Raw genomic sequence first — 24,248 nt, forward strand, 5'->3', positions numbered from 1 at the left:
TCTTGGAGGTCTTTTCCAACCTCAGTGAATCTACGATTCCACAGGTCTCCCTCAGGTGCACTGGTACCATATCTGTAAATACGCCCTGCAGTGTTTTTCCAAGTGTCTGCGCTGGGTTTTAGATGATGATTGGCAAAAAGAATCACGAGGAACTTCTAGGAAGAACATTCACGGTTGTTTCGAACCGTGACTTAGAACTGACTCTGGAAACCGAGAAATCAATCAGAAAAGCATTCACCATTTTGCTTTGACCCTAACATTTGGACAAGCGCGCTTCTCGGCCCTACGGCCGCCACAACGACACCGCCCCCAGCGCCGGAGCACCCCGTGCCGGCTTCTCCGACGGGCCGCGAGGGGCGGCCGTGAGCCGCGCCACGTGACACCGCGGGCAGCGCCGGGCCGTGGCCACGCCCCGCGGAGGCAGCGAGCGAGAACGGCGGCGGCGGCGGCTGGGAGGCAGCGCCGGGCCGGCGGCCGCGCCACGGCGGGGCTGCGAGCGGCGGCGGCGGCGGGGTCCGGGCCGGGGGCGCGGCGCGGGGCAGGATGTCGCGGTCCGTGCTTCAGCCGAGCCAGCAGAAGCTGGCGGAGAAGCTGACCATCCTAAACGACCGGGGCGTCGGCATGCTCACCCGGCTCTACAACATCAAGAAGGTGCGGGGGCCCCAGCGGGGAGGCGGGGAGAGGGACCGCCGCGACCCCCCCCCGTCCGTCCGTTCGTCCCGCCGCCCCTCTGGGCCCCGGCCACCCGGCGCTCCTCCCGTCGCCCCCCGCCGCGCCGCGGCCTAGCTGCGGGGCCCGAGGGGCAGGGCAGGGCGGCGAGGGAAGGAGAGGGCAGGGCAGGGAAGGGGCGGGGGGCCTCCGGGCGGTCCCGCAGGGCCGCGGGGGCCGGCAGTACCTGACGGCGGGCGGGCCCGGAGCGCGCAGGCCGCGGGGCCTAGGCCACGGGCCGCTCCCCGTGAGTCAGGCGGCGGCCCGGCTTCCCCGCGCCGCTGCGGCCGGCCAGGGCTTCGGGTAAAATTAGTGAGTTGGGATCCGCGAGTCGGCGTTGCTTAGCGGCTCGGGCGGGAGAAGGAACCAGGAGCTGACGCGGGTGCCGCGACCGCCCGCCGCCTCCCCGAGACGCGGCCCGGCTGCCCGTCCTGCGGCGGAAATCCCTGCCTTGTGCCGGTGCTCCAGCAGCTCGCCTGGCCTTCCCGGCTCGATTTTCCCAATGCGAATGCGTGATCAGGAGGAACGCGTTTGTATAATCCAGTTCCAGCAGGGAATTTTGCACGTGAACGTATTTTATGGGAGAGTTTTTCATTTTCTCGGAGGAAACCTCTCTTCTGTGCTGAAGCAGCGAGCACACCTTTGCAGGCTGAGTGCATTAGAAAGCCTTTGCTGTTCCCCGTGCTGTGTGCTGCTGTGGTGTTTGGGGGCTGCAAAGAAATCTGAGGTCCAATGAAGTTCTGAGGAGCTGGTCATCATCTGTGAGTTAGTTGTAGAGAGTGAGTTGTGTTGTAGCCCTGAACCCCTTTCAGGTGGGAGACACCCTGTCCAGTGCTCTGTCCAGCAACCATGCTCTGGGAGCAGCGTGAGCTGCCGGCAATCCCACGCACAGAGTTGGTCTTAATTGGCTGTCGTTTGCAGGGAAAGAAAGTGACTGTAGTATTCAAAATCAGTGTTAATCCCAACCAACAGCAGTACTTGATGCGCAGTTGTTGTTTCACTAACATCAACTCATCTAACCAAAGTATTGCCAATTTATATTTTCCGGAAATAGAAATGGAACTCCTTTTAACTTGCAGTTTTATGTGTCAGAAATTTGCTGCTACTTATTAATGGCAGTGGTGTAAGTGTACATGTAATGCAAAGCAGAATTTCTCTATTTATGGGGAAAAGCATCTAAATGTTGAAGTCATTTGTGTGTGCGCTTTGAGAGGCGTGTTGGCTGAAAACTGGTCCAGTAGAATTGTGCCTGAGCTGTGCTGTGTAGGAAGGAGGCAGGAAAAGGTGAAGCATCTCTTGGCATAAAGCTGTGCCTTAACGAGTGTAAGGTTGTGCTGCGATTACTGGTTTGGAGATGCTCACGGTAAGCAGCATGGTGCCTTTGGATGTGTTTCCGTCAGCGCATTTGGTGGAGGGAGTCCTGGGTGGGTTGGTCCATATGGCATTGCTGTTGGTGCGGTGATGCGTGCGGATGGGCTCTCAGTGTGGGAACAGAAACACTGGAGGTGACAGCAGGTTTTCCTGCAAACACCGTGAACGGACTCAAAAACTGTGTAGGTCTCAGCACGGAGAGAGGAGTTGAATCCAAGTGACTTGGTGACTGAGCAATGTAGAGCTTGGCAAATCTGGAGACAAGCAGATAGAGCACTTTATATTCAAATGGTGCACTGAGATACAAACGATTATTTTCTTAAGCTGCAGTAAGTACTGGTTGATGGTGGTAGCTGGCTGGCTCTGATGGTGTGGCCCAGAAGTCATGTTTGTGTTTCGTCCCTTCAGACTGGTTTCTGGCTTCTTGGAACCTTTTCTTTTTCTTTGTTTTCCCACTTTTTCCCTCTTTGCAAGCGGTTGGTTTCAAAAGTGCTGCTAAGGCTTCTCCCGGCTTCCTCCGCAGAAGACAATATCAGATCTCTGGTTTGCAGAGAACTGCACAATATGCGGTATTGCGGTTAAAGGAAGTGGCTGAGACTCATTTGAATAAGGGGAAGTGAGAGCTGCCGCGCTCATCACTGCTGTGTGGACTGCTAGAGATGCTGGTTAGGGAGCTGAGATTTTAAGGGATTAGGATTTTCCTGAGTTACAGAAATTGGAAAAAACAGCTCGATAGTTACACTTGCTTTAAAAAAAAAAAAAAAGAAAATAATCAATTTTGATCTCATTTTCCTTATAGCTGTTAATTGTTCCTCACTTCCTGTTTGCTGCCTGAGCCGCAGTCTTCTGAAATGGTTTATGATTCTTTTTAAAGGTGGGATATCTGAACACACGATTTTCTGCCTCTTTAGGAGCGGTATGGAAAATATGAAATGCAGAGTTACTGAAGTAACGGTGGGTGGTGAGGCTGAACTCCTACTTGATCTGTATGGAGGTGGAACTTTTTATAAGGAATGACATTGCGTGCTGCTTTCAGCTGTTTTTAGCTGCCTATTGTACTGGGACCAGCATCAGTCCTGAATTTGGAAATGTTATCACTGCAGTTTCTCTCCTGTTTTGCTCCTTCTGCTTTTAAAATGTTTATCCTCAATTGTACAGGCTAACAGTTGTCTTGTTGCTCTTGCTGTTTGTACGTACGGCCATGTCTGTAAGTCAGATACAGCATTTTTCATGCCATCCTGGCTCAGGTGAAACTTGAATGCTGTTGTTAGTGCCAGAGTAGACAGAGATGGTTTTGGTATGCTTTGTGTGATGCTGCAGTATTGTAAAATTAAAATCAGCGTGGTGTTGAAGGAAAAACAAAACTGTATGTGGGTCTGCTTTTGTTTGTTTATAAACTACTTGGATACCAGAAAGTACTTGCAGTCAGAGATTCAGTGTTGAAATAGCAGACTTTGAGCAAATAAAGAGAGTGTGGTTTTGATGGATGTCAGAGCAACGCTACTTAGAGCTAAGCTGTTTGGGATGAGAGGGTTTTGAACTATTTGGAGTACGTTCCTCAAAAACGGTGAGTGTTACTTGGTGCTAATGGCTTTGCAAGCAGTGTCCTTCTGTTATTTACAGTACAGGTTTTAAGTTTGTATGCAAAACTTATTTCTTAAAATGTCTTTAGTGCAGCCTTCTTTTGGCTGTCAGACCTCCCGTGATCGCGTGGTACCTGGAAATGAGAACCTAGAGCAGACTCTTAGATTAGATACCAGCTGCGTAACCAAGCTGAAGGCTTAGGTCAAGGGCAGAATAAATCCTCGTCAAGGCTTTAGTTGGCTTTGTCTTTGCCATTCTAAACCAAGATCTCAAGTTTGGTCCCAGTCCGTACAGCATAATAATAAGTGAGATATGAGATTACTTAGGTGATTGATTATTTGTTGGTTAGTACTTCAAAGATGTAATTTGGGAATAGTGTATTTGTACCTGTCTTAAAGGTGTTGCTTGTTAGCCATTTTAAAGGCCAAATGAATACTTTTTTCCTGGTTATCTCCTGCAGCAGTTAAATGACATACTATTTATGAAAGAGCAACCGTGCTGTGAGGGTAAAGAAGGACGGCACCAGTTCTCCTGTGGTAAAATGATGAGAAGTTGGCTGGGTTGGCTAAGGCTGCATAGAGGGCAGACCCTCGCATCTCCAGCCTTTCATTCTGATCGTGAGACTAGGGTGAAGGAAAAGATCCCAGGAGCTCCAGAATTGGACTGGAGAGGACTTGACGAAGTCTAAACATTGATGAGAAAGTTGTAAGCCAGTCAGTGAAGTCTGCTCTTCTGCTCAGGCACTGCCATGGCTTTTTTGGAACAGTGCAAGAGCCTTCAAAGTGACTGGCAAGCATGGAGAAGTTCCCGAACTACAGAGCTCTGAAACTTGGAAGGGTATAGAATTAGATCACCCTTTGGACCCTGAGCTCTAAGAGGGCTGCAGAGCATTGAGCTGAGGGGAGAAGCTCACTGCTGATCTTGTTCTGAGTTGTAAGTTTGATATTGGAAGGAGCAGATAACGTCTTTAAGTCATCAGGAAGTGACTTAGGGTGGGGTAGGGCTGTTTTTAGTGCTTGATTGATATTAACAGTTCTTTAAAGGTTAGGACAACAGTATTTGTTGGTGCATTTGTGTTTGTAGCTTTAGAGGAATGGTCCAAAATACTGTCCAGCTGGTAGTCAGGAGAAAACAGCAAACAAACTTAGGATCCATGCTGCCAAGGCAGAAAAGCTACTTGCTTTTCCCTGGAGGCAAATACAAACTGTTGGTATCCTGTGACCTTTTTTTTTTTTTTTTTTTTTCCAGATTGAATATTCCAAAAAAATTCCAAAAAGCAATTCATGTTGTCAAGAGACATTAAGCTTTTAAATACAGTACAGAAATATCCCATGATACCTTCTCAAATATACAGAAGGAAATCTAGATGGGCTTATGCTTGTGTCTCAATGGTAGGCACCTAAGATTATTTTGCATTGTCTCTTAGTTTAGAGGCATCCATACTAGTTGCTTTCCCCTGCCTCCCAGTTGCTCTTTCTTTGCCCTGCTGTGTGCTGAAAAAAACAAGTTCTGTTTTTGTTGCAGGTGATTTCTGAGATCTGTATCAAAGGAGATGTAGCTGGAGAATCTAAACAATCCATGCTATAGAATCGAAATGGAGAGGATGTTCCCATTGCCCCGTGTTTTTTTATCAGTGTTACTTTATAAATTACAATCAAGGAAAGTGTTGTGGCAGTGAAACTTCTTTCCATTTTGTTTTTTGTTTCATCTGCCCTATATTTGAGTAATAGACCCAAGTGCTGATTTAAATAGGCATTACAAACACAAGAAGATAATATGGAGTTATGTATACAGGTAGTATCAAACCAAGCATGTTTCTTTCATCAGTGAGATGACAGGTCACTCTCATCAGGACAATTTGGTAGTTATTTTGCACGTTGACCTTAGCAAGGCTGCTGATGTTACCTCATCTGATTGTTCACATAAACAATCTCAGGAAATAAGGTCTGTATGAAATTGTGATTATGAAAGCAGATGGGTAACCATGTTAGGGAAAGGTTATGAAAATGTCCTTGTTGGAGTGTAGCCCTACAGCATCTCCCTGGGCTGTGTCCTAGCTCTGCTGCAGCCAGGCTCTGCCTTACCAGCTGTAGTGGCAGTGCTAAATCACAGCCTGAAGCAGTGATTGAGCACCTGGTGGGAAGGCAGGGCCCACCCAGCAGAGCTCAGGTGCATGCAATGAATCTGATTGACCAGAAGGGTTGGAACCCGGATCCGTCCCTTCCATGATCTCATTTCAGGGTTGGCAGTGGAGGCAAGGGGGTCTCATGCTGGAGGCCCCTGCCTGCCTGCAGCCTTCTTAAGGTAAGCAGCTCTTTTCATTCATTTTTGTAAGTGTGGCTGCTGCATTTGGGCTCGTTCTCATTTGCTGTAGCCAAAGACTATGCCACCCTGGTGTTATTGTGGTACTTTCCATTCCATTATGGCATTACAACAGCCTAGGTGATGAATACAGCACGCTTATTTAATTTTTAGGTAACAAACTGGGAAGAGCTGCAGAAATAATGAGCGTACTTAGAGTTCAGTTGGAGCCTAAGAGGTTGTAGGTATGCCCAAACAAATTTTGTAGGTAGCTGAGCAAGCACAACTGTAAGTCAGTTTATGCTTACTGAAATGTGAAATAGAAGGTAAAGAGTAATGAGGGGGCTGGTCTGCAGAAAGTAGTCGGGAGAAGCGGAGGAAAACTTGGGCCAACTAGGTTTAACTGCTAGAAAAAAAGACAGATTTGATAAAGGTGTGAGTAGGTACATGGCATACATGGAGACTCACCTGAAAAACAGCAGTTTCAACACGCTCTTGAAGAAGGATGTGGACAAAATGGAGGCAATCCGAAGAGCAGTGCAGGTGACCTGGAACGAAGAGAAATTGATCCACTAAGCGATGAATCCTTTTAAAAGTAGGTTGTTATGTTTGATACGAGTTTTCCAATACTTTAGACTACTGCAGGGCAAAGAGGAATACCTTGTCCAAGTCAGCATGGCCACAGAATGTGAAGTGGTGAATTAGATTGTAGCAAGAAAAATACAGCTAAGGTCTTAGAACATTCTAGTGATAAAGATGACTGAATAGTGAAACAAGTCATCTCAGGATGCTTTTGAGTTGACTCTATTGAAGGACTGATTTGATAGGTACCCCTTTGAAAGCAAGAGAAATGCAGTTGATCCTACTTTGGACAGGGAAAGTAGGGTAGGCAAGTTCTCAAGGCGTATTTCTAGCTTTGTTTCTTTGGATTTCACATGAGATTACACTCGATATGTTGTATCTTTGAGTTTAAATTCAGTGGATACTCTGTGGTTCAATGCACGGTTATGAGCAAATAAATCTGGACTAGGACGGTTACATTTTAGCCATCAAAATACTAAGCTGTAATTTGTCCTTTTGTGGTTGGCTGATGCTTGCGTATCTTTTCATAGCTGTTAAAAGGGTTTTCATTCACAAAGATCGTCTGGGACAAGCTAGTTTATTATTGAACTCGAGCTACCTCAAAACCTGAAGTGCAGCACAGCAGCCATGGTAGGTCAACAGAAGTAGTAATGGAATGTGAACTGCTTCCTAATGCACTCAGCTTTCAAAGCAGTTACTCTTTGATTATTCACCTCTCTGTTCTCTGTAGTTTTATTTTTTTTCAAAGTCAGAAATTGTCAGTTGGTAATCTCATTACTTTTAAATGCATGATGTAAATGAGAAATACATAGCGCGCTCTATGCTACAGCAACGTGGAGTTAATAATGAGCTCGTCTCCTTGAGTATTTCTTTGCCATTTATTATTTAGTATAATTCTGTAGGATGTGCAACCACAAACCAAGTGTTTAAATTCAGATCTGTTTTAGGGAGAAGTCTTTAATGTCAGCATCAGGGAAGAGGAATGGTTTTTACTGCACATGCCTTTCCCGGGTGTCAAGAGAATGTGCTGTAGTGATCTGTAGATGATACAGGAGTTTTTTCCTCTTTTTTAATACTAGATATCTTAGCATATTTCTTTTTATTAATGTATGTTACTGGCTAAGGAAATGACTTTTTAAAAATACCTATTGTAGTTGAAATTGCACCTATTTGCTTGTTAAATGTTTTTAATGCAGATTCATTCACAAATGAAACTTGAAAGCAAGGTGATTCATTGATTGTTTCAGTATATATTGTCACCAGTGAAGCTGCTCAGCAGTATTTTATCTCAGGTCTGTAGTAGCAGTGAAATCCTAAGTATAAAACCACGTTAAGCTACTGCAGTATATGACTTATTTTATCATAGTCTACTGATGTTGACAGTTTGAAGGATGAAAATAGAAGAATACTGATTCAAGCAATAGCTCTCTTCTGGCTCTCTTTCTTTTTTCATTGGGCAATAGCCCTGTTCATCATTTGGAATAGATGGGGCTTAGCGCCAACAAGAAAGGTATAAAAGCTGTTTCCATATTCCAGTAACTTAGAGCTGTATCACGTAACTGAAGTAGCATTTGCCAGTGCTCCTGAGGATCCTGCAGGTCTGTGCAAAAGGCTGGAGTGAAGTGTAGCTGTTACAAATGGAAGATTGTGCCCCGCACACTGTGCCATGCTACTGGCTTTTGTCAGTGATTGTGCCTGCACGTGAGCTATCCTGTCACATCACCTGGAGCCTGCCCTGTTTAATGATGACTGGGGTGAGGAGATGGGGTGCACCCTCAGTATGTTTGCAGCTGGCACCAAGTTGGGAGGAAGTGTTGATCTGCCTTACAGAGCCATCTGCACAGGCTGGGTGGCTGGGATGAGACCAAGTGCTGGATCCTGCACTTTGGCTGCAACAACCCAGGCAATGCTTCAGGCTTGGGGCGGAGTGGCTGGTGGACTGTGTGCAGGAAATGGACCTGGAATTGTTGGATGATGCTCAGTGAAATGTGAGGCAGCAGTGTGCCCAGGGGATCAAGATTGCCAATGGTCTCCTGGCTTTTATCAGTAATAGCCCTGCTAGCAGGAGCAGGGGGGTGATCATCCCTTTGTATTCAGCTCTGGTGAGGCTGCACCTTGAGTACTGTGCTCAGGTTTGGGTCTGTCACTACAAAAAAGCCACTGGGGCTCCGGAGCGTGTCCAGAGAAGGGCATTGAAGCTGTGATGATCTGGAGCACAAGTCTTCTGAGGAGTGGCTGAGGGAGCTGGGATTGTTTGGTTTGCAGAAGAGGAGGCTCACGGGGGACCTTATTGCTGCCTACCACTACCTGAAAGGAGGCTGTGGTGAGGTGAGGCTTACCCTCTTCTCCTGTGTAACTAAAGATAGGTCTAGGGGTCATGGCCCCGCGTTGTGCCGGGGGAGGTTCTGGTTGGGTATGAGGAAACGTTTCTTCCTTGGAAGAGCAGTAATGCACTGGAATGGTCTGCTGGTGGTTGAGTCAGTGACGTTGGAGGTGTTACAGAAACATTTAGATGTTGTATGAAGGATGTGATTTAGTGGGAAATATTGATGGTAGGTGGATGGTTGGATTGGATCTCAGGTCTTTTCCACTCTTAATGGTTCCGTAATTCTATATGTACGGTAGTTCTGTCCATGAATCTTTTTTGCCCTTGTCCAACATCTGATGTCCTCAGCTTGGCAGTACAGAGTTAGGCTTTGATTTTTGCAGTGGTAACTCCAGCTACTACTGATAACTGTGGCAAAAGGTTTTCTTGACACACCTCTTGGCATTGGTGTTCTGTGGTACAGGGACAATTATACTTGTGGTCCTTGGTGTTCTCTAGAGACTGCTTAACCTTCAGTGTAGATATTAAGCGTGCTGTTGCTCGGTGCTTTCTTGTAGGCTGCTGCTTATGCAGTGTAGTCTAAAAGTGAAGCCACGTAGTATTCATTGTTTCCAAAGTGACACTTGTGTGGAGGAATGCTGTAAGCTTCAAGTGAAGAGGAGTCTGAATTTTGTTTATTAATGTAGTTTCCAGAGGGAGGAAAATGCTGCTTTAGTTCAGAATACGTGGCATTGTAAATCACTTGAACAGTTTATGTGACTTCCTCTATCTAGTCTGTTTTGATGACCTGTGCGTATGATGGCGAAGAAATGTTCTGATTAATGACTGCGAGCTATAGAAATTGGCTTGTTCTTGCTAGGGTTGAATGCACAGAATCGGATCAAGAAAAATTGCTTCCTTGGTTAAGAGCTTGTTGTAGGAGGGTTCTAAAGTACTGTGGAAAGAAACGAAGCCTAGTTGGATGGAAATCCAGCATCTGCGTCCTCCCTAGTGTTGTTTTTTAAATAGCGATGCAGACTGGTCTCAGTGGTAGTTCTGCATTGGCTTTTTCATCACTAGTGCTTGACAGCTGTTTGGTAATGTTCAAAAGAACTGGGAGGTGTCTGCTGGGAGATTCTTGTGGTATAGTATGTTGAGCTTGAATGGGCTGGAATCCCGTAGCTTCAGAGAGCTGTATTCCACAAATGCTGTGCTAGCAAGTCCATATAAATTCTGGAGTTCTCAATGCTCAGATACATAGCCTTGAAATGTAGGTTTGTGTAGTTTCTTAGAGGTGGGATTTAGGGTTATGTAAGTAATGGTTTAAAGCTCTTAGCATGCTAAAGTTTTCTTCCTGCTCTTTGGATTAATCTTATGTCATTTATTAGGAGGCAGAATTACAGGTGCTGTATGTGTAATGTTAGCAAATAAGCAGTGGGAAGGAACAAAGCTGTGTCTTGCGCTCTTGGATGTCTGCAGGGATTTGCCTCTTAGGCTGCGAATAACATTTGTCATTGCTGGGAACCAAGTTGCTGAAACCCAGTGAAGATGTTTGTGTTTGTGTTTTCCGAGGGCTGTTTCCATGTGAAGAAGCTGCATGCAAGGGCCTGGTTGGAACGTAACTTCTAGTAAAGTAAACCTTCATTTTATGGGAGAAAGGCCATCCGGTGCTAGGAGGCAATGAGAAATAGCATACGTGGAAGTACTTCTTGAAGTCAGGCTGAGAAACTTAGGGAAGGTGGTGGCAGGATTAAGAATTTTTACCTGTATGAGTGCAAGTGCATTGAAATATAATGGATACACATGCGTGTTGGCTGTTGAGATCCTTCCTTAGTTTGTAATCCTTTTGCTAGAGAAAGCTACGTGTGTGGCAAGGATACCAACTTCCATTAAGCTGATACAGATTTTTAGGAGATTTGTGGCTTCTGGTTCATTTAGACTTCATAAAGCTGAAGCGTGAGTTGTTCAATTTCTGACACTTGTAATTTTTACTTTAGAAATAGAGTGAAGACTTTGAAGTGTGTGTGGAACAGACCTTTTGTGGCTCGCGTTGTTTGCTGCTGTGAGAATACCGAAGCAACCATTTTCATACCTCATCAGTGACGTGGGCGCTGCTGAGTTGGTGGTGGTTATCGATTGCTCTTGGGATGTTATGGATGGAACCTTTTGATGAAGTTTAGTATGTGTTGTGGAAAAACTAGCAAATGTCAGAGTGTAGATGTTGGAGTAGTTCGTTAACATGCATTTTGATGGTCGTGTGCTGCAGGCAGGAGTTGTAGAAACTTACAATAATGACTTTTGTTTTGTTTTTTTTTTTCTTGGCTACCGTTTCTTTTTCAGGTATGTAAAACTTCACTGAGTTTCTCTCCTGTTTTTCCCTTGTAGATGCATGTGATGTTGAACTCGTTTTTTTTCCTTCCTTCCCGAACTTACGTTTGAAATTACTATTAGAAGTTACGTGTTTCAGCTTGTACTTGAACTGTGCGCAATAGTAAAATTCTATTAAGTACATGTAAACTTGTTTGTGAGTATCAGAATAATCTCTATCCGCTAGAAAGTGTGCTGTCTGTAGTAACAGATGATCGTAATGTTCTCTTGGATGGAGGTAATAGTGTATTAGCTCACTTAAATGTAACGTATTGTAGAATTTGAGTCAATTGTTTATGTGTAATTTTTCTCTCTTTCTATTGCAATGCTTTCCCAGCAAGGACAAGTTTGGAAGGTTTGCAAAGCTTTTCACCTTCCCTTTGCCCGCTTGCCCGCTTTCAGAACCGGTCTCATACTCCATGACTTCTGTCTTCTACGGTCTGCAACTCAGCCATAGAATTGGATGTGGAAGAGTTTAAACGAGCTGTCATTCAAGTTCACTATGTTGCGTAGAAATGCGTAGCATGTAATTCAGTTTTGCATGTGACACGAAAATCCCTCTGAGGAGTGTAAAGCTAAATACATATTTGAGAGAAAATGCAATTTGAGCACAAATTGTTGCCTTAATAATGCTTGCTGCCTTTAGTTTGTCTCTCCCAGCTAAACCGTGTAGCATGGCTCATTAGAGTAGTTGGGAACAAGTAGCGTGTCCAACAGCATGCTCTGCAGCTGGCTAAAGTAGCTGAGTCGCTCCTCCAACCTGGGCTTCTGAGATGTCTGTGTAGGCTATTCAAGAGGCTTCCACTGAGCTGTGGCTTCTGTTCAAATGGAAATTTAATCAAGTTTCTTCATTGCTGCTTTTAAAGCACAGCTTATGCTACTGCAGGAGTAAAGGAAAATGAGCAAAACGTGAGTTGCTAATTTAAAGAAATAGGGTGTTTTAGGCAAGTATTGGTGTTTTTATTGTGGGGTGGAAAACTCTCTTGCAGTTCACAATTAAAAGATAACTTAAATGCCGATTGGTGGTGGGGCTTCTTTAGTTTTGTTTCACCAAGGGTAGTCCTCCATAGATGATGACACGATCGAATTTTCTAACAGTTTATTAACTCCACATGAATACAATACTACCTCAAACCAGGAATAGCAGTAAAAAGAAAACCTTTTTTTTTCCCTTCTTTTAGGATTGAGTTGTTTTTCCCTCACTGCTGTTCTGCACTAACTGCTTTGATACTTCCATGCATCTTTTTCAGTAGAAGAGCATCTTTGTACTGTTTCTCATTGCATACTTCAGCTGTGACAGTCCCTGCACTTTGCCTCTCATTATCACCTGCTCACTTAAAAAATAAAAGTAAAAAAAAAAAAATAAATCAACAAACCAAAACAAAAAAATCTTTCTAGTTTGTCTTCAGATTTGCAACTATCGCTTAATTTGACAAAGTTGATTATTTTTTCTACTACATTTTGTATTGTATTTTTTTTTATAGGCATGTGGTGACCCCAAAGCCAAGCCATCCTATCTTATTGACAAAAACCTGGAATCCGCCGTCAAATTCATAGTCAGGAAGTTTCCAGCAGTAGAAACACGCAACAACAATGTAAGTAACGAAATGACTGTCTGTGTACTGTTTCCTTCAACGCCCTTTGATACGTGCTGCTCTGTTCTGTGAATTATGCCAATGAAGCACCTGACGCTGACCTACTTGAAATAGGGTCGTGGATGCAATTGTCTGACAAGATCCTCCAGCAAGAGCTAACTCCCTAGTTAGAATGTTACACCTTGTTAGTGTAGCTTAGGTTTCAGTTTTCTTTTTGCTTATTCTTTGTTCAGATTCTGAGAGCTGTTAGTGGGAGATAGTTCTAGACACAAAAATCTACATTTGCATGCTGCCTTCCTTTGATAGCAGAAATCATTGGTGAGTGGAAGACGAAAGCTGTGCAACTTCTAACTTCTTGTGATGAGGCCTGACAAGCAGATCATTATAAGCCAGCTGACTGAGAAATGGGAAAATGTGTTTGTACCTCATGGGTGCTCCTGCCTGCGGTAGCAGTCTCCATGGAAATAAGGCATGTGTACGTAGGAGAAGCCTTGCACAGGACAGAAGACAGATTCTGAAGAAATATAATTATTTTCTTTTCAGATGCATTGAGATCAGCTGTGATTGCTGAGTATGATGACATTGTAGTCTTTAATTAGATTGCAGGTGTTTTTTTGGCAGGTAATGCACATGAAGTTTCTCTGTTTCAGTTTGAAAGTCAAGGGAAAGATTTTTGTTTTCTTTTTATCTGCTTATATTTCTTTCACAAGGTGGAATGCAGAGGTAGGTGATGGGGTTTGCATGTTCCCTGCATGCAGTAAATTGCATGTGTGCTTGAGAGGGTTAGCCTTGCTTTAAGCATTCTGATTTTTGCAGAATGGTAGTGATAGCAGCAGCAGGGGTAGTGAGTTGGTTTTTAAACCTCCTGAATTCCCATGTAATGTCCTCAGTAACGCCAACAACAACTCAAAAAGCAAATAAAACCACCAGAAGCTCTCCTTTATGGTAGAAACTATTTCAGTTGCAATGGAAACAGCGTGCTTTCTCACTTCAGAGCTTACACGTTTTGTACTGTTTGATACTGCTTGTTTTTGCAGTCAATATGATTGTGCTAGTTGCAAATAGTGCAAATTCTTTATCAAATTAACATTAACAATTAATTTTTTTTCCTAATCTCTTGGTAAACACTTCTGTGTTCTTTTCAACTTCTGTGGCAACTACGCTATTGAAAAAAGGCTCTTCTGTACAGAAGAACTCATTCAGCATGGTTAAGTGTATGTTTCCAGTGTTTTCCACTTCTCGGCTATGAATTTAGATCTTAACTAATGATGGCTGTGTATGAATTTTGTACTGTGAAGTTTATGAGATACCTTGACAATCCAATTTTCTGAAATAGGACACACTCAGATGTTTCGTTGTTGCTTTTTGTTTGTTTGCCACGAGGTAGGCAGGGCTGTACTGAAGGAAAGCAGTGATAGTAGGGCAGGTCATGAAAAGCCTGCATTACATAGGAGCACAGTTTAAGCTACGGATTTTGACTTCCAGCAGTAGGCATCCATGGTTACAGGAAACAGCAGTTCGTTTCTTTTCCAAGATTTCTTTTATAGCGTTATATCTTTCAAAATAAACCTTTATAATCAGTACCTTGTGGGACAAAAGTCATGTATACCGCAGGGAGAGTTCAAGTTCAATGTGAGATAAACTTCTGTTCCTAAACCTTAACTTTGGAAAGGCGTGATTATCAAGCCTGAGTCAGGAAGACTCTGTTCCCCTACTTGTCGTCTTTCTCCCATTGGCCAGCAGTGCTCACCGTAAGTTAAAAGTGAGTTCCTCCATCAGGGAAACATGATGAGAGATGAGGAAGGGCAAGGAGCTAACTGGCACAAGGAAACAGCAGTTAATGAAACGTTAGAGGATAATTACAGGGGAAGTGCGTGAGACATCATAACCTGTGTCTTTGCGATGAAAATTGGAGCACAGCCTTTTAGGACCTTTTTTAGATTTTTCAGCTGCAGCAATTCCATTGTTTAGCATTGTGCATCTACACAGTATTACCTATTGATGTGTCGGTAGGTGATGTTGCCAAGCAAGCAAGCTTGCATTCAGTTAGAGAATCATTAGTGCTTGTATTTTTGATTTTATTTTTTTTTTGATTCTTAGCTGTTACGTGGGTTTCTCACATACCATCACTTGCAATGCTGTGTGTGTCAAAGGTGGACAACCCACTTTACTGAGGAATATGAGTGGTCTCTGCATTAGCTGAATGGGTGCCTTATCTTAATGTGTGTTTTAAGTCCGTTGAAACGAGTGACTCTGTGACATTTACTACAGAGAGCTTTAGATTTTCATTGACTAAAGCCTTGGCTACTGATTGTGATCCTTCTCTGACATGCTGTCACGCTGGATTCATGTCCAACAGCTGCTAACTTGAAGTACTGCAGCAAGAGTGAAAGATTATGAGCAGTTTAAAAAAAAAAAAAAAAAAAAGGAAGTACCTGATGAATCCCTGCTGCCTAGGCTGAAAAACTGCATGGAGTAGCCTGTCTTCAAAAAGATCGATTATAGAGAACTCAGGACCTCGTCAGTTCATAACTCTCTCTCCTTTTCTCAGAGGGCATCCCCAGTAACCTTACATTTGCCCTTTCTTCTCCAGTCACCACCTAGCGCTATATAACATTGAAAATGAGTAGCGTGAAGACTGAGCTCTTAAAACTGCCTGTTAATGATGTTGGCTAGCCAGGTAGCTCTGCTTAATAACATGTGAACAGACATCTGATGCAGTAGGACCGAAAAATTACTCTTTTCTTAGCCAATGCTAACATTTAATGACATTGTAAAGACGGAATAAAATACTTCACGCTGGGGAGCTGGAGATGGAGGGAGAGAAGATGTACATTTTCTGGACGTTGTGGGTAGGATGTGAAAATCTACTGCCTGCATAGGTAAAATTCTGTTTTATGTAATAGAGCTAGCTCACTTTCTGCTTTCCAAACATATGGGAAGTAGTGAGAATTTCTGCATTCCTTCTTGAACATATGTTCTTCTACTCAGATGGCTCCTGAGCATTTTTCCTGTAGAAAAACTTCCTTTATTTTGAAATGTCTTCTGGTGATGCTGCGACTTAGTCATTGCTTAACAGCAAGCAGACTGATGAAACCTTACAAGTGTGTAAGGTATACTTGGTGGGGGAAGTGTCCGTGCTTTCCAGCTACTGTTAATCCTGATTTGTCAGTAGCTACGTTCCTGTTCTTATCTCCTCATTTAGCTTGATTTCAAATTCTCGAGATATTCTTTTCAGAGCTATTTCCTTTAACTCCAACTGCAATCTGCTGGTTTGTGTTGGAGGGGGCTGGGAATAAGATCAGATAGAGAACAGAGTGCGAGTGGTGAGGCCGTTTCCAGTCTCCCTGGGTTAGGGTTTGTACACATGAACTATCTCACTCTAAATTTTGTCTACTGTTCTTCATGGGTGCTGGCTTTCTCCCTTGAGATGGCAGTTTGTATGTCTGGGCTGCTTGCTTTCCCTTTCATGGTTTTGATTCAGAGTGATTGGGCTGCACCAAAAATGAGCTGAGTGTGGGAGGGGTGCTGGGTGGCACACGTTGGCTGGACCTCCTGGCTGAAGCATGCTTTTATTAATATTTTCTTGTATTGTAATGTTACTTAAAGATGGGCTTTATAACCAACCTTGAGTTTAATTTGTGGTAGATGCTTCCACTTCAATCTTTTTCAAAACGCTGAAGTACTTAAAATCATGCTCTTTTAAAATCACTCCTTTCAGCTCTTTCCAGTACAGTGCCACAAAGCAAGTGCTGTTGGTTGGTTTGTTTTTAATGAAACTCTTAGCGTTGCCATTTGCACAGTGCTAGTGGGTACAGTCTAGAAATTCTCCTAAATGAAAAACTACTTCAGGGTCTCAACTGTGCTGTCTTATGTATTATTAAAGCTTCTTCACTAAATAATAGTTGTTTACTTTCCAGGGAATGGTGTGTTATTAAAATGTATGGCAGCTGTTATTTAAAAGGTAACTTAATCCTCCCAGCCAGTAAACTTGAGAGTAAATGTCCTTCTGGTGAGCTGGGTCTCGTGCCTGGAGACTTGACTTTCCAGACACCTTATTGCTTAAGCAATAAAACCAACTCCCTGTATGCTGCCACAAAGCTACCTGGCTTCCTGGGCAGTAAGACAAAAACCTTTCTGGGATAGAGGATGCCTTGCCCTTGTTGCACAGCTGTTGGTTCAGCTCCCATGCTGCCCAAAGAACCTACAGTGCGGTAGACACTGCAGATGAGCTTAGCTTCCCCGAGCTCCCCAAGGCATCATCTGGCTTGCAGGAGATGCCCTACGTGAATAAAGCAATCTGAGCAACAACCAGTCTGCATTAAGCTTTGCACTAGCTGTTGTTTTTAATAATATTTGAGAGTAGGGTGCAGTGATGACACTTTTTCAGAAGAAACAGCTGCCTTTTTGTCTGTGTTTTTACAAAGAGTCAAGAGTTGAACTGCTCTGCCAATGCTGTGCTCTGATAAAGTCATGCCTCCTGTTTCCATTTGATGTGCAGTAGTAGTTCTGATGTCTTCAGTCCTTAAAAGTCTGGCCATTGAAAAACACAAACCAACCCACCATGCTGTCGTTCGTACCTGAACAGTATATATGGTTATAGTTATATAGTTATATGTAGTTATATATGGTTAACAGTTATATGGTGACGGTGGTAGGGATGGCGTCTCAAAACTGTCAACCAACTTGAGTGAAGTTTCTTCCCAGTTTCGGGCTGTAAGTGTTAAGTGTGCAGGCAGGTGGACTCCTTTTTTTGCCCCAAACATTTTTGCCTGTACAACAGCATGGCGGGGAATTGTTCTCTATAAATGGTTGCTACAGTGATGTCAAGACCGATGATCAAGGCTTGGATGATACAGCAACGTGTAATGAGCTGAGTGTAGGAATTAATGCAGAAATTTGTGTGAAATTGAGGGAATAGGGTAATGTGGTGAAGCCTGGCAGATCAGCTTCTGCAAAGGGGCCTCCTGTGCTGAGAGCAGGCCCTGCACACAGTAGCAGTTGTGGAGGACCTAGGCAGGATTTTATTTCCTTTTCAGGAGAGCTGCCTCGGTGCAAGAAACTCAAAAATAACCAAAAATAGATCATATGGTATGAATGGTTACTTATTAAAAATGTAAAAAATTCAATTGGAGAGAAAACCAAGGGCACATCTATCACTCTGCAGTTAATTTACACTGCTCAAAACTTTTTCTTCAGGTAGTTAGATTCTCCTTCTCTTTCCACTGTGCTGCAGTGGTTTTTGTATATGCAGAATTCGTTTCAAATGAATTGAATTTTTTGAAGTATTCTCTGAAAGACTGTTTGACAGGCATATGGAATAAAATAAATAATATCAAGAATACTGTCAGTAAATATTTTCCCTGTGTCCCCTGAATTGTAGTAGGCAGACTTCATAGTACTGATTTGGGAGCATATATTCCAGCTGGCAAGATGGAGGTGATGGTGTGTGCTCTGAGGGCATTGTAGTAACAGTACAGTAGTATTGGTTTGTTTAAAAGTCAATAAAATTACACTATTGAATGCAGGAAGGATGTCAGTATGTAGAAACTGGAGAATTCCCCTACCTATCATCTCTCTTGGATCATGGTATCAGACATTTGTGCGCGTGCTGCTGCTGCTAGTCAGATAAATGATTCAGTAGTTACAGAGCTGTGCTTATCCTGTTTTTCTGCATGCAGTTCCCTTAGAGATTTTTTCACTTGTCCCTTGTTTTTCTTGTGGATTCATATTTACTGATGTCAGTAATGTGCCTGCATCTCTGTTGCTGCTCTCATTACTGAGCATTCATACGAGCTGTAAATGATGCTGGCTTGCGATTGCTGATTTGATTCCTGTTTCTTTTAAGATACATCCTCTGTGAATGTAATCAGTTGTTTCAAGATTTAGGGGTTAATATGAATAAGGAAATATGCATAAACTTGGTAAAGGTCAGCTTCTCTCTTACAGATAACGTGCTTAACAAATTGGTTTGTTAAGCATTTCACAAACATGCTTTTTTTTTTTCTTTTCTTGCTCTTCATACATCTTAAGTCTAATTAACCTTGTTTAACAATTTTACTGACATCCTTGCTGGTATGTTTTGTTCTTCAAGTTCTTGGAGGATAAATAAAACTCTTCTGTCTAACCAGTAAGTAAGGCACAGTTAACTGCAGTGAAAACAATGTCATGGTGAAAGTTGTATTTCAGCTTATCCTTCTTCAAAATTAATACTGAATAATGGAAACAGAAGTATTTGCTGATAGAGAGATGAGAATTACAGCTGAGGAAAACAGCCTCAATCAAATACAAGGCAGTATGGCACCTAATGCATCTCAACAGCTGTTAGGAAATTGGTAATGGAAGATGTTGTTGCAGTGGGTGTGGTAAGAGCTACACCTACATTCCTGAGCAATAAAAACACAAATAAACATCCCAGGCCCTACATGATGTAAACAGCTTTCAAGTATCGCTGTTCAGCCTGTGTTGTGTGAGGAAAGCTTCGTGCACCGTGCTTCGCTAACATGATTGCAGTCGGCTAGGTAAAAATCCAAGTGGCAGTGTACAGCAGTGATGCCTTAATACGGGGTAGGGTGCAAGTAATGCTTCTCTAGATGTTTTTGATTACCAACTTCCTGGAATTTCTGGAAAGCAGAGTTTCCAGCACTGTCTCCTGTTTGCTGTGTCTCCCCACTCTCCGGCCTTGAAGCATGAAGCACAAACTCGGATGTAGGTATTGCATACAGTACCCTGTCGCCTTAGCATTGCCCCTTGCTTAGCCCAGGGTGGGATTGCAGTAGGGAGGAGACGTTAAGGCACGTGTGCACTTGTGATGACAGCCCTTTTTTCCTCTCCCATAGTCTGTCACAGAAGATTGATGAAATGGCTCTTCAGTTTCATCCTATTCACACTTTTTTAGTTACGTAGAAATAAACCCTACTTTTGCTCAGTATTTTAAATGCAACTCGCTTGCAGTATTTTAAACATCTGGGCTGAAGGCTGAACTCCAGCATGTAAGGCAATGAGCTTCCATCCGTAACAGCTGCAGACTGGCAGAGCAGCCCTGAATGTACTGAGCGCTCGTGGTTCTGATGCTCCATTCTCTGAGTGTGGGGCAGCTGGAGCGTAAGGTGTGTGCTGGGAGAGCTTCACTGGCACTGGGCAGGATGGAGCTCATCAACTGCAAGTCTCACGGACACTTAGAGGGCAGTCTTTCACATTAAGTGTCATGAGGCTGCTTTAATTCATGTATCGAGATAGTAATGAGTAACTGAATGTTGGAGGTGAAGTATTGGGATCCTTGTAGTGCTCTGAGACTCAGATATGTAGCTATTGAACAGCTGTCCCATTCATTTTAACAGCTGCATTTTCTGTTCTCAGTTGTACTCTCCTGAGGGAGCTGTTGGACTCCAAGGAAATGTTAAAGAATATGGATATTAAATGAGATTTCTTTAAAAACAAAAACAAAAAAACAGATCAATCCACGTGGACTGTTCTATGCCTTTGTATTCACATTTGCCTCTTCCATTTTATCCACCAGTGTCTATTGCTAGTGTTTTGCTTCTTTTGTGTTCCTTTATTTTGTTGCTTTTGTTTGAATGTATTATTGTGTTATATGGAACTGGTCAAAGAACCGTTACTGTATTTTATGTTTGTATCTACATTTTATTTTGCATGCTTAACGTGGCTTTGCCTGGATATTCTTTTTGGTAAGTTCAGAATTCAAAAGCATAATGTTTTCCTGTAGTAAAACTTGTAACCTGCCACCTTCTTTTCTCCCACCTCAAGTAATGTCATCATTTTTTTTGTCATACTGATCCGTGCTCACGTACTGTTCTGCTTTTGCTAATAATGCCCATGATAACACCATTTTCCTAACTACCCATTTTTATCTCTAGTTGAGCTAAACAATAAGATTTTGGTACTAATGTGTACTAATTTGCTTTTGATCTCCATAGTGTAGCTAGCAGCTTTTAAATGATCCGCTTTGAGAACTTAGCGTGCCCTTAAGATACGCACAGAGCTTCAGTCTTAGAAAACTGTGTTAAAACCTCTTTCTATGACCCGGTGGTTAATCTGCGCCTTACAGGTAGTATTTGTCTGCTGTCTTCTCAAGCTCTCGGAACAGCGAACGTGTTTCTGTTCTTCTTTTAGCAACAGCTTGCTCAGCTACAGAAAGAGAAGTCAGAGATTTTGAAGAACCTGGCATTGTACTACTTCACGTTTGTTGATGTTATGGAATTTAAGGTAAGGTGCAGCACGTGAGATTTGTCTTCTATCTGTAAATGAAGGAAGTTGAATGTGTGGGTCTGCTTGGTTTGTTTAGAGCAGCGTAATCTCAATTGGCTGAGCACAGTGAAGCGCTTTACTTAAATTTCTTTAAAATTATTCCTTTTTCTTTTGTTTTCCACAGGACCATGTTTGTGAGCTGCTGAACACTATTGATGTTTGCCAAGTCTTCTTTGATATTGTAAGTTTCTGGGTTAAACTGTTAAAAGCCAACCAAAAATGTTTTCAATGCAAGTGTTCTGCATGGTGAATTGGAAAGATTTGTTTATGCTATAAGCCCAGAACAGTGACACCTCTAGGTACAAATAGGAGAGAAATACGTGTGTTAGAAAGTTTGTATCTCTAACTTGCTAAGTAGTGCAATATCAGAACGTAAAGCCTTTGGAACAAGCTAATTATGAACTGTAAATAATAGCAAAATACAGACAACATTTTTAGCTTTATAGCATCTGCGTTCTTAGTAGTTTACTGTAGTCTTTATATGTAAATTGGGTGAGGCTCAAAGCCAGGAGTACTGCTGTTGTCCCATCAATATGTGTGGGATGTGTGAGGTCTTCTTTTGGCTAAAGCAAGAACAGAAGTATCTAAAAGCACTGCATTGTAGATAAAATCAATTTTCTCCTGGTTTCATCTTTATTTCCTATTGTACGTAGTGTGACCTTGTTAGTTCTAGTCATTCAGCACTTGGGTTGACTTTCCTATGGCATGCTTGCGGCAGGTGAGTGGGTATCTGCTGGCTTTATTTATATGTAAGAGCCTGATTAAAATCTAGTTTGCAGACTAGGCACTTGTTGACTGTAACATACAAGAAAAGCTTTCTTGTCTGCCAGCTGCAACGCTTGTGCCTGAATGGGTTTATTTGTGTGATTGCTTTCACAAATAAAAACGTTTCTGGGGATTTGGATGAATAAATGAAGATCTTACAGAATCTATATACAAGCAGGACAAAAACACCGATCGAGACAGTCAGTTGTATTTTATAAATGCCAAAAACGGGTGGCAATAACAAGAAAGTTTGATGCTTGTTTCTGAAGGTTTTAGAATGAGATTTACTGTTATTTTGTTTTTTACCTCTAGACTGTGAACTTTGATTTGACCAAGAACTACCTAGATTTGATTATAACCTACACTACACTAATGATACTGCTGTCTCGAATTGAAGAAAGGAAGGCTATCATTGGACTGTATAACTACGCTCATGAAATGACTCATGGAGCGAGGTAGGAGCCTGTCGTGCAGGAGATGTGTTTGGAAAGAAGTAATCATTACACCCAGTGAATTATTGTTGTTTTTTCAAGTGACAGAGAATATCCACGCCTTGGGCAGATGATTGTGGATTACGAAAATCCTTTGAAGAAAATGATGGAGGAATTTGTACCTCACAGTAAAGTATGTAACCACTTTTCGCAGGGACACAGTAACCGTATCTGAGAGAAACAGAGATCAAAAAGAAAATATACAAGAGTTTTTCCAAGGCTCTTGGGTGCAGATTTTAAGGGAGATGTTATTTACAATGGATGATTGGGGCTGGGGATGATATCCCATTAAATGAAGATGCAGAAGTGCAGGAATGCTGTGATGCTTTGGTAAGGTTCTGGCTTATTCAGTGAGGAGTAAAAGCTGCTTAAAAATTGGGTGTAGCTGATTCTGCATTCTGTTTTGATTTGTAGCTCGAAGTGAAGGAGATCTCTAAGAAACGAGTTTTCTTTGGGCTTACCATCGTAGTTGGATGTGTCTTCCTGTTTTGTAACCTGAGGGTTTTTGCTTTGGAATTTCCTTAAGTCTGGAATCCTGGAGAGCAGCTGATCACTCTTTCATAACATCTCTTCTGTGCAAAGCTGGCATTGTGCACCTTGCTCGTGAACTTAACTGAGTTAAATGAGCCTTAAGCCTCTCTTGTACTTTTAAAAAAAATTTGAGTTCTCACACATCTGGTTGTGCACCAGTTGTGTGATAATTTATCTAGGCTGTATTTTCATCTGCAAGTACCTGGGAGCAGTGAAGCCTTGAGATGCATGTACCCTGTTATTATTTGCCGCGTGTCTGCGAGGCTTACTGCTCTGACAGAGGAAACCAGATTTGTCTGTTGTGGTCAGTGCTGCCCAAACCACAAGGGCTGACACTTATATAGGTGTTATTTTTTTAGGTGCTCTCTAATTGTTTGCTTAACAACTCATCTTGAATTTTTTTGTAAGAATTAAAGTTAAGTAGTAAGTAATTGCCTGAAGTTATTCCATTGATGTTTACTTTGTGCTTGGAAATCTAGGTACTGGTTGTGTTTTCTTTCTTTCCTTTCTTGTGTTTTCCTTGTGTTTTCCTTTCTTTCTCGAGTCCTTCAGATGTTATTTAGCTCCTTAGCTTTTGAAGATAATCACTGCAAGTTGAAAGATTTCCAACTATTTTTCCAAGTAGTAGTGTAAACAGTTTTTGAATACTAGTTAATTGTCTGAATGATCAGTAATGTCACCTTGGTTACAGTTTCCTGTGCATGATTCCTGTCTCATTGAGAGACGTTGCTAAGGATCTGATTTGCAGTTAACCTTTTTCTTGTGCACATTCTGGTGCCTCGCTTTCCTTTACCATCTTTGTTTATGCATTTGTGTTTAGCAATGGACCTGTCTCTTCCTTTGAAGTGTTTTTTAAAGTCATTTGCCAGTCCAATTTCTGTTCTTCTTCTGATTCTCTGCTAGAAGTATGAATTGGGGTCAAGGATCCCTTCAGGCAGCTACTGCACAAATACTTAAATTAAACTGTAATGGATCTACATGTTTAAGTTGTTCTTCCATCTTCCCACAACTTTGCAGTAGCCCTGACAGTTGTTTAGCCCTTTAAATTAGCTTCAGCTGAGAACTCTTTTTTTTTTTTTTTTCTTTTTTTTGCCTGAGTGAACTTGTGTGCTGCCTTAATGCTTAGATCCTGGCTCCCCGAGGGCTCATGCAAACATCAGTATTGGTGCAAAAGAGCAGGAAAAGGCACGTAGGACCAGAATTATTTGGATATGGCTAATTTGTTATAAAGATGCTCCTGTAGTATCTGCTCAAAATAGTCCTAATCTGCTAGCAAAGAGGAGAGGACTTTATAAAATAAGTGGCAGAGAAGGGAATAACACAATAGGTGAGATGCTTGAATAAATATTGAACAGCTTTTAGCTGTCACGGATTTATTAT

At 42.6% G+C, this 24,248-nt stretch overlaps 1 protein-coding gene across 2 annotated transcripts in view; it reads left to right on the forward strand.

Annotated features, from left to right (window-relative positions):
* Positions 1 to 543: 543 nt before the first annotated feature.
* NCKAP1 (NCK associated protein 1) overlaps positions 544 to 24,248 on the forward strand; it is a gene marked incomplete at both ends in the record, with an annotated part of 53,262 nt that continues 29,557 nt past the window's right edge. The window contains 7 exons of one of the 2 annotated variants that reach the window (XM_079539159.1): positions 544 to 651; positions 11,556 to 11,573; positions 12,703 to 12,813; positions 20,947 to 21,039; positions 21,206 to 21,262; positions 22,159 to 22,301; positions 22,380 to 22,470. In XM_079539159.1, coding sequence (XP_079395285.1) covers positions 544 to 651; positions 11,556 to 11,573; positions 12,703 to 12,813; positions 20,947 to 21,039; positions 21,206 to 21,262; positions 22,159 to 22,301; positions 22,380 to 22,470 — 621 coding nt within the window. The remainder of the gene's footprint in view (positions 652 to 11,555; positions 11,574 to 12,702; positions 12,814 to 20,946; positions 21,040 to 21,205; positions 21,263 to 22,158; positions 22,302 to 22,379; positions 22,471 to 24,248) is intronic. The other variant, XM_079539160.1, reaches the window with a different exon arrangement.

Source organism: Tetrao urogallus (genome assembly GCF_951394365.1).
Source record: "Tetrao urogallus genome assembly, chromosome: 8".
Lineage (NCBI taxonomy): Eukaryota > Metazoa > Chordata > Aves > Galliformes > Phasianidae > Tetrao > Tetrao urogallus.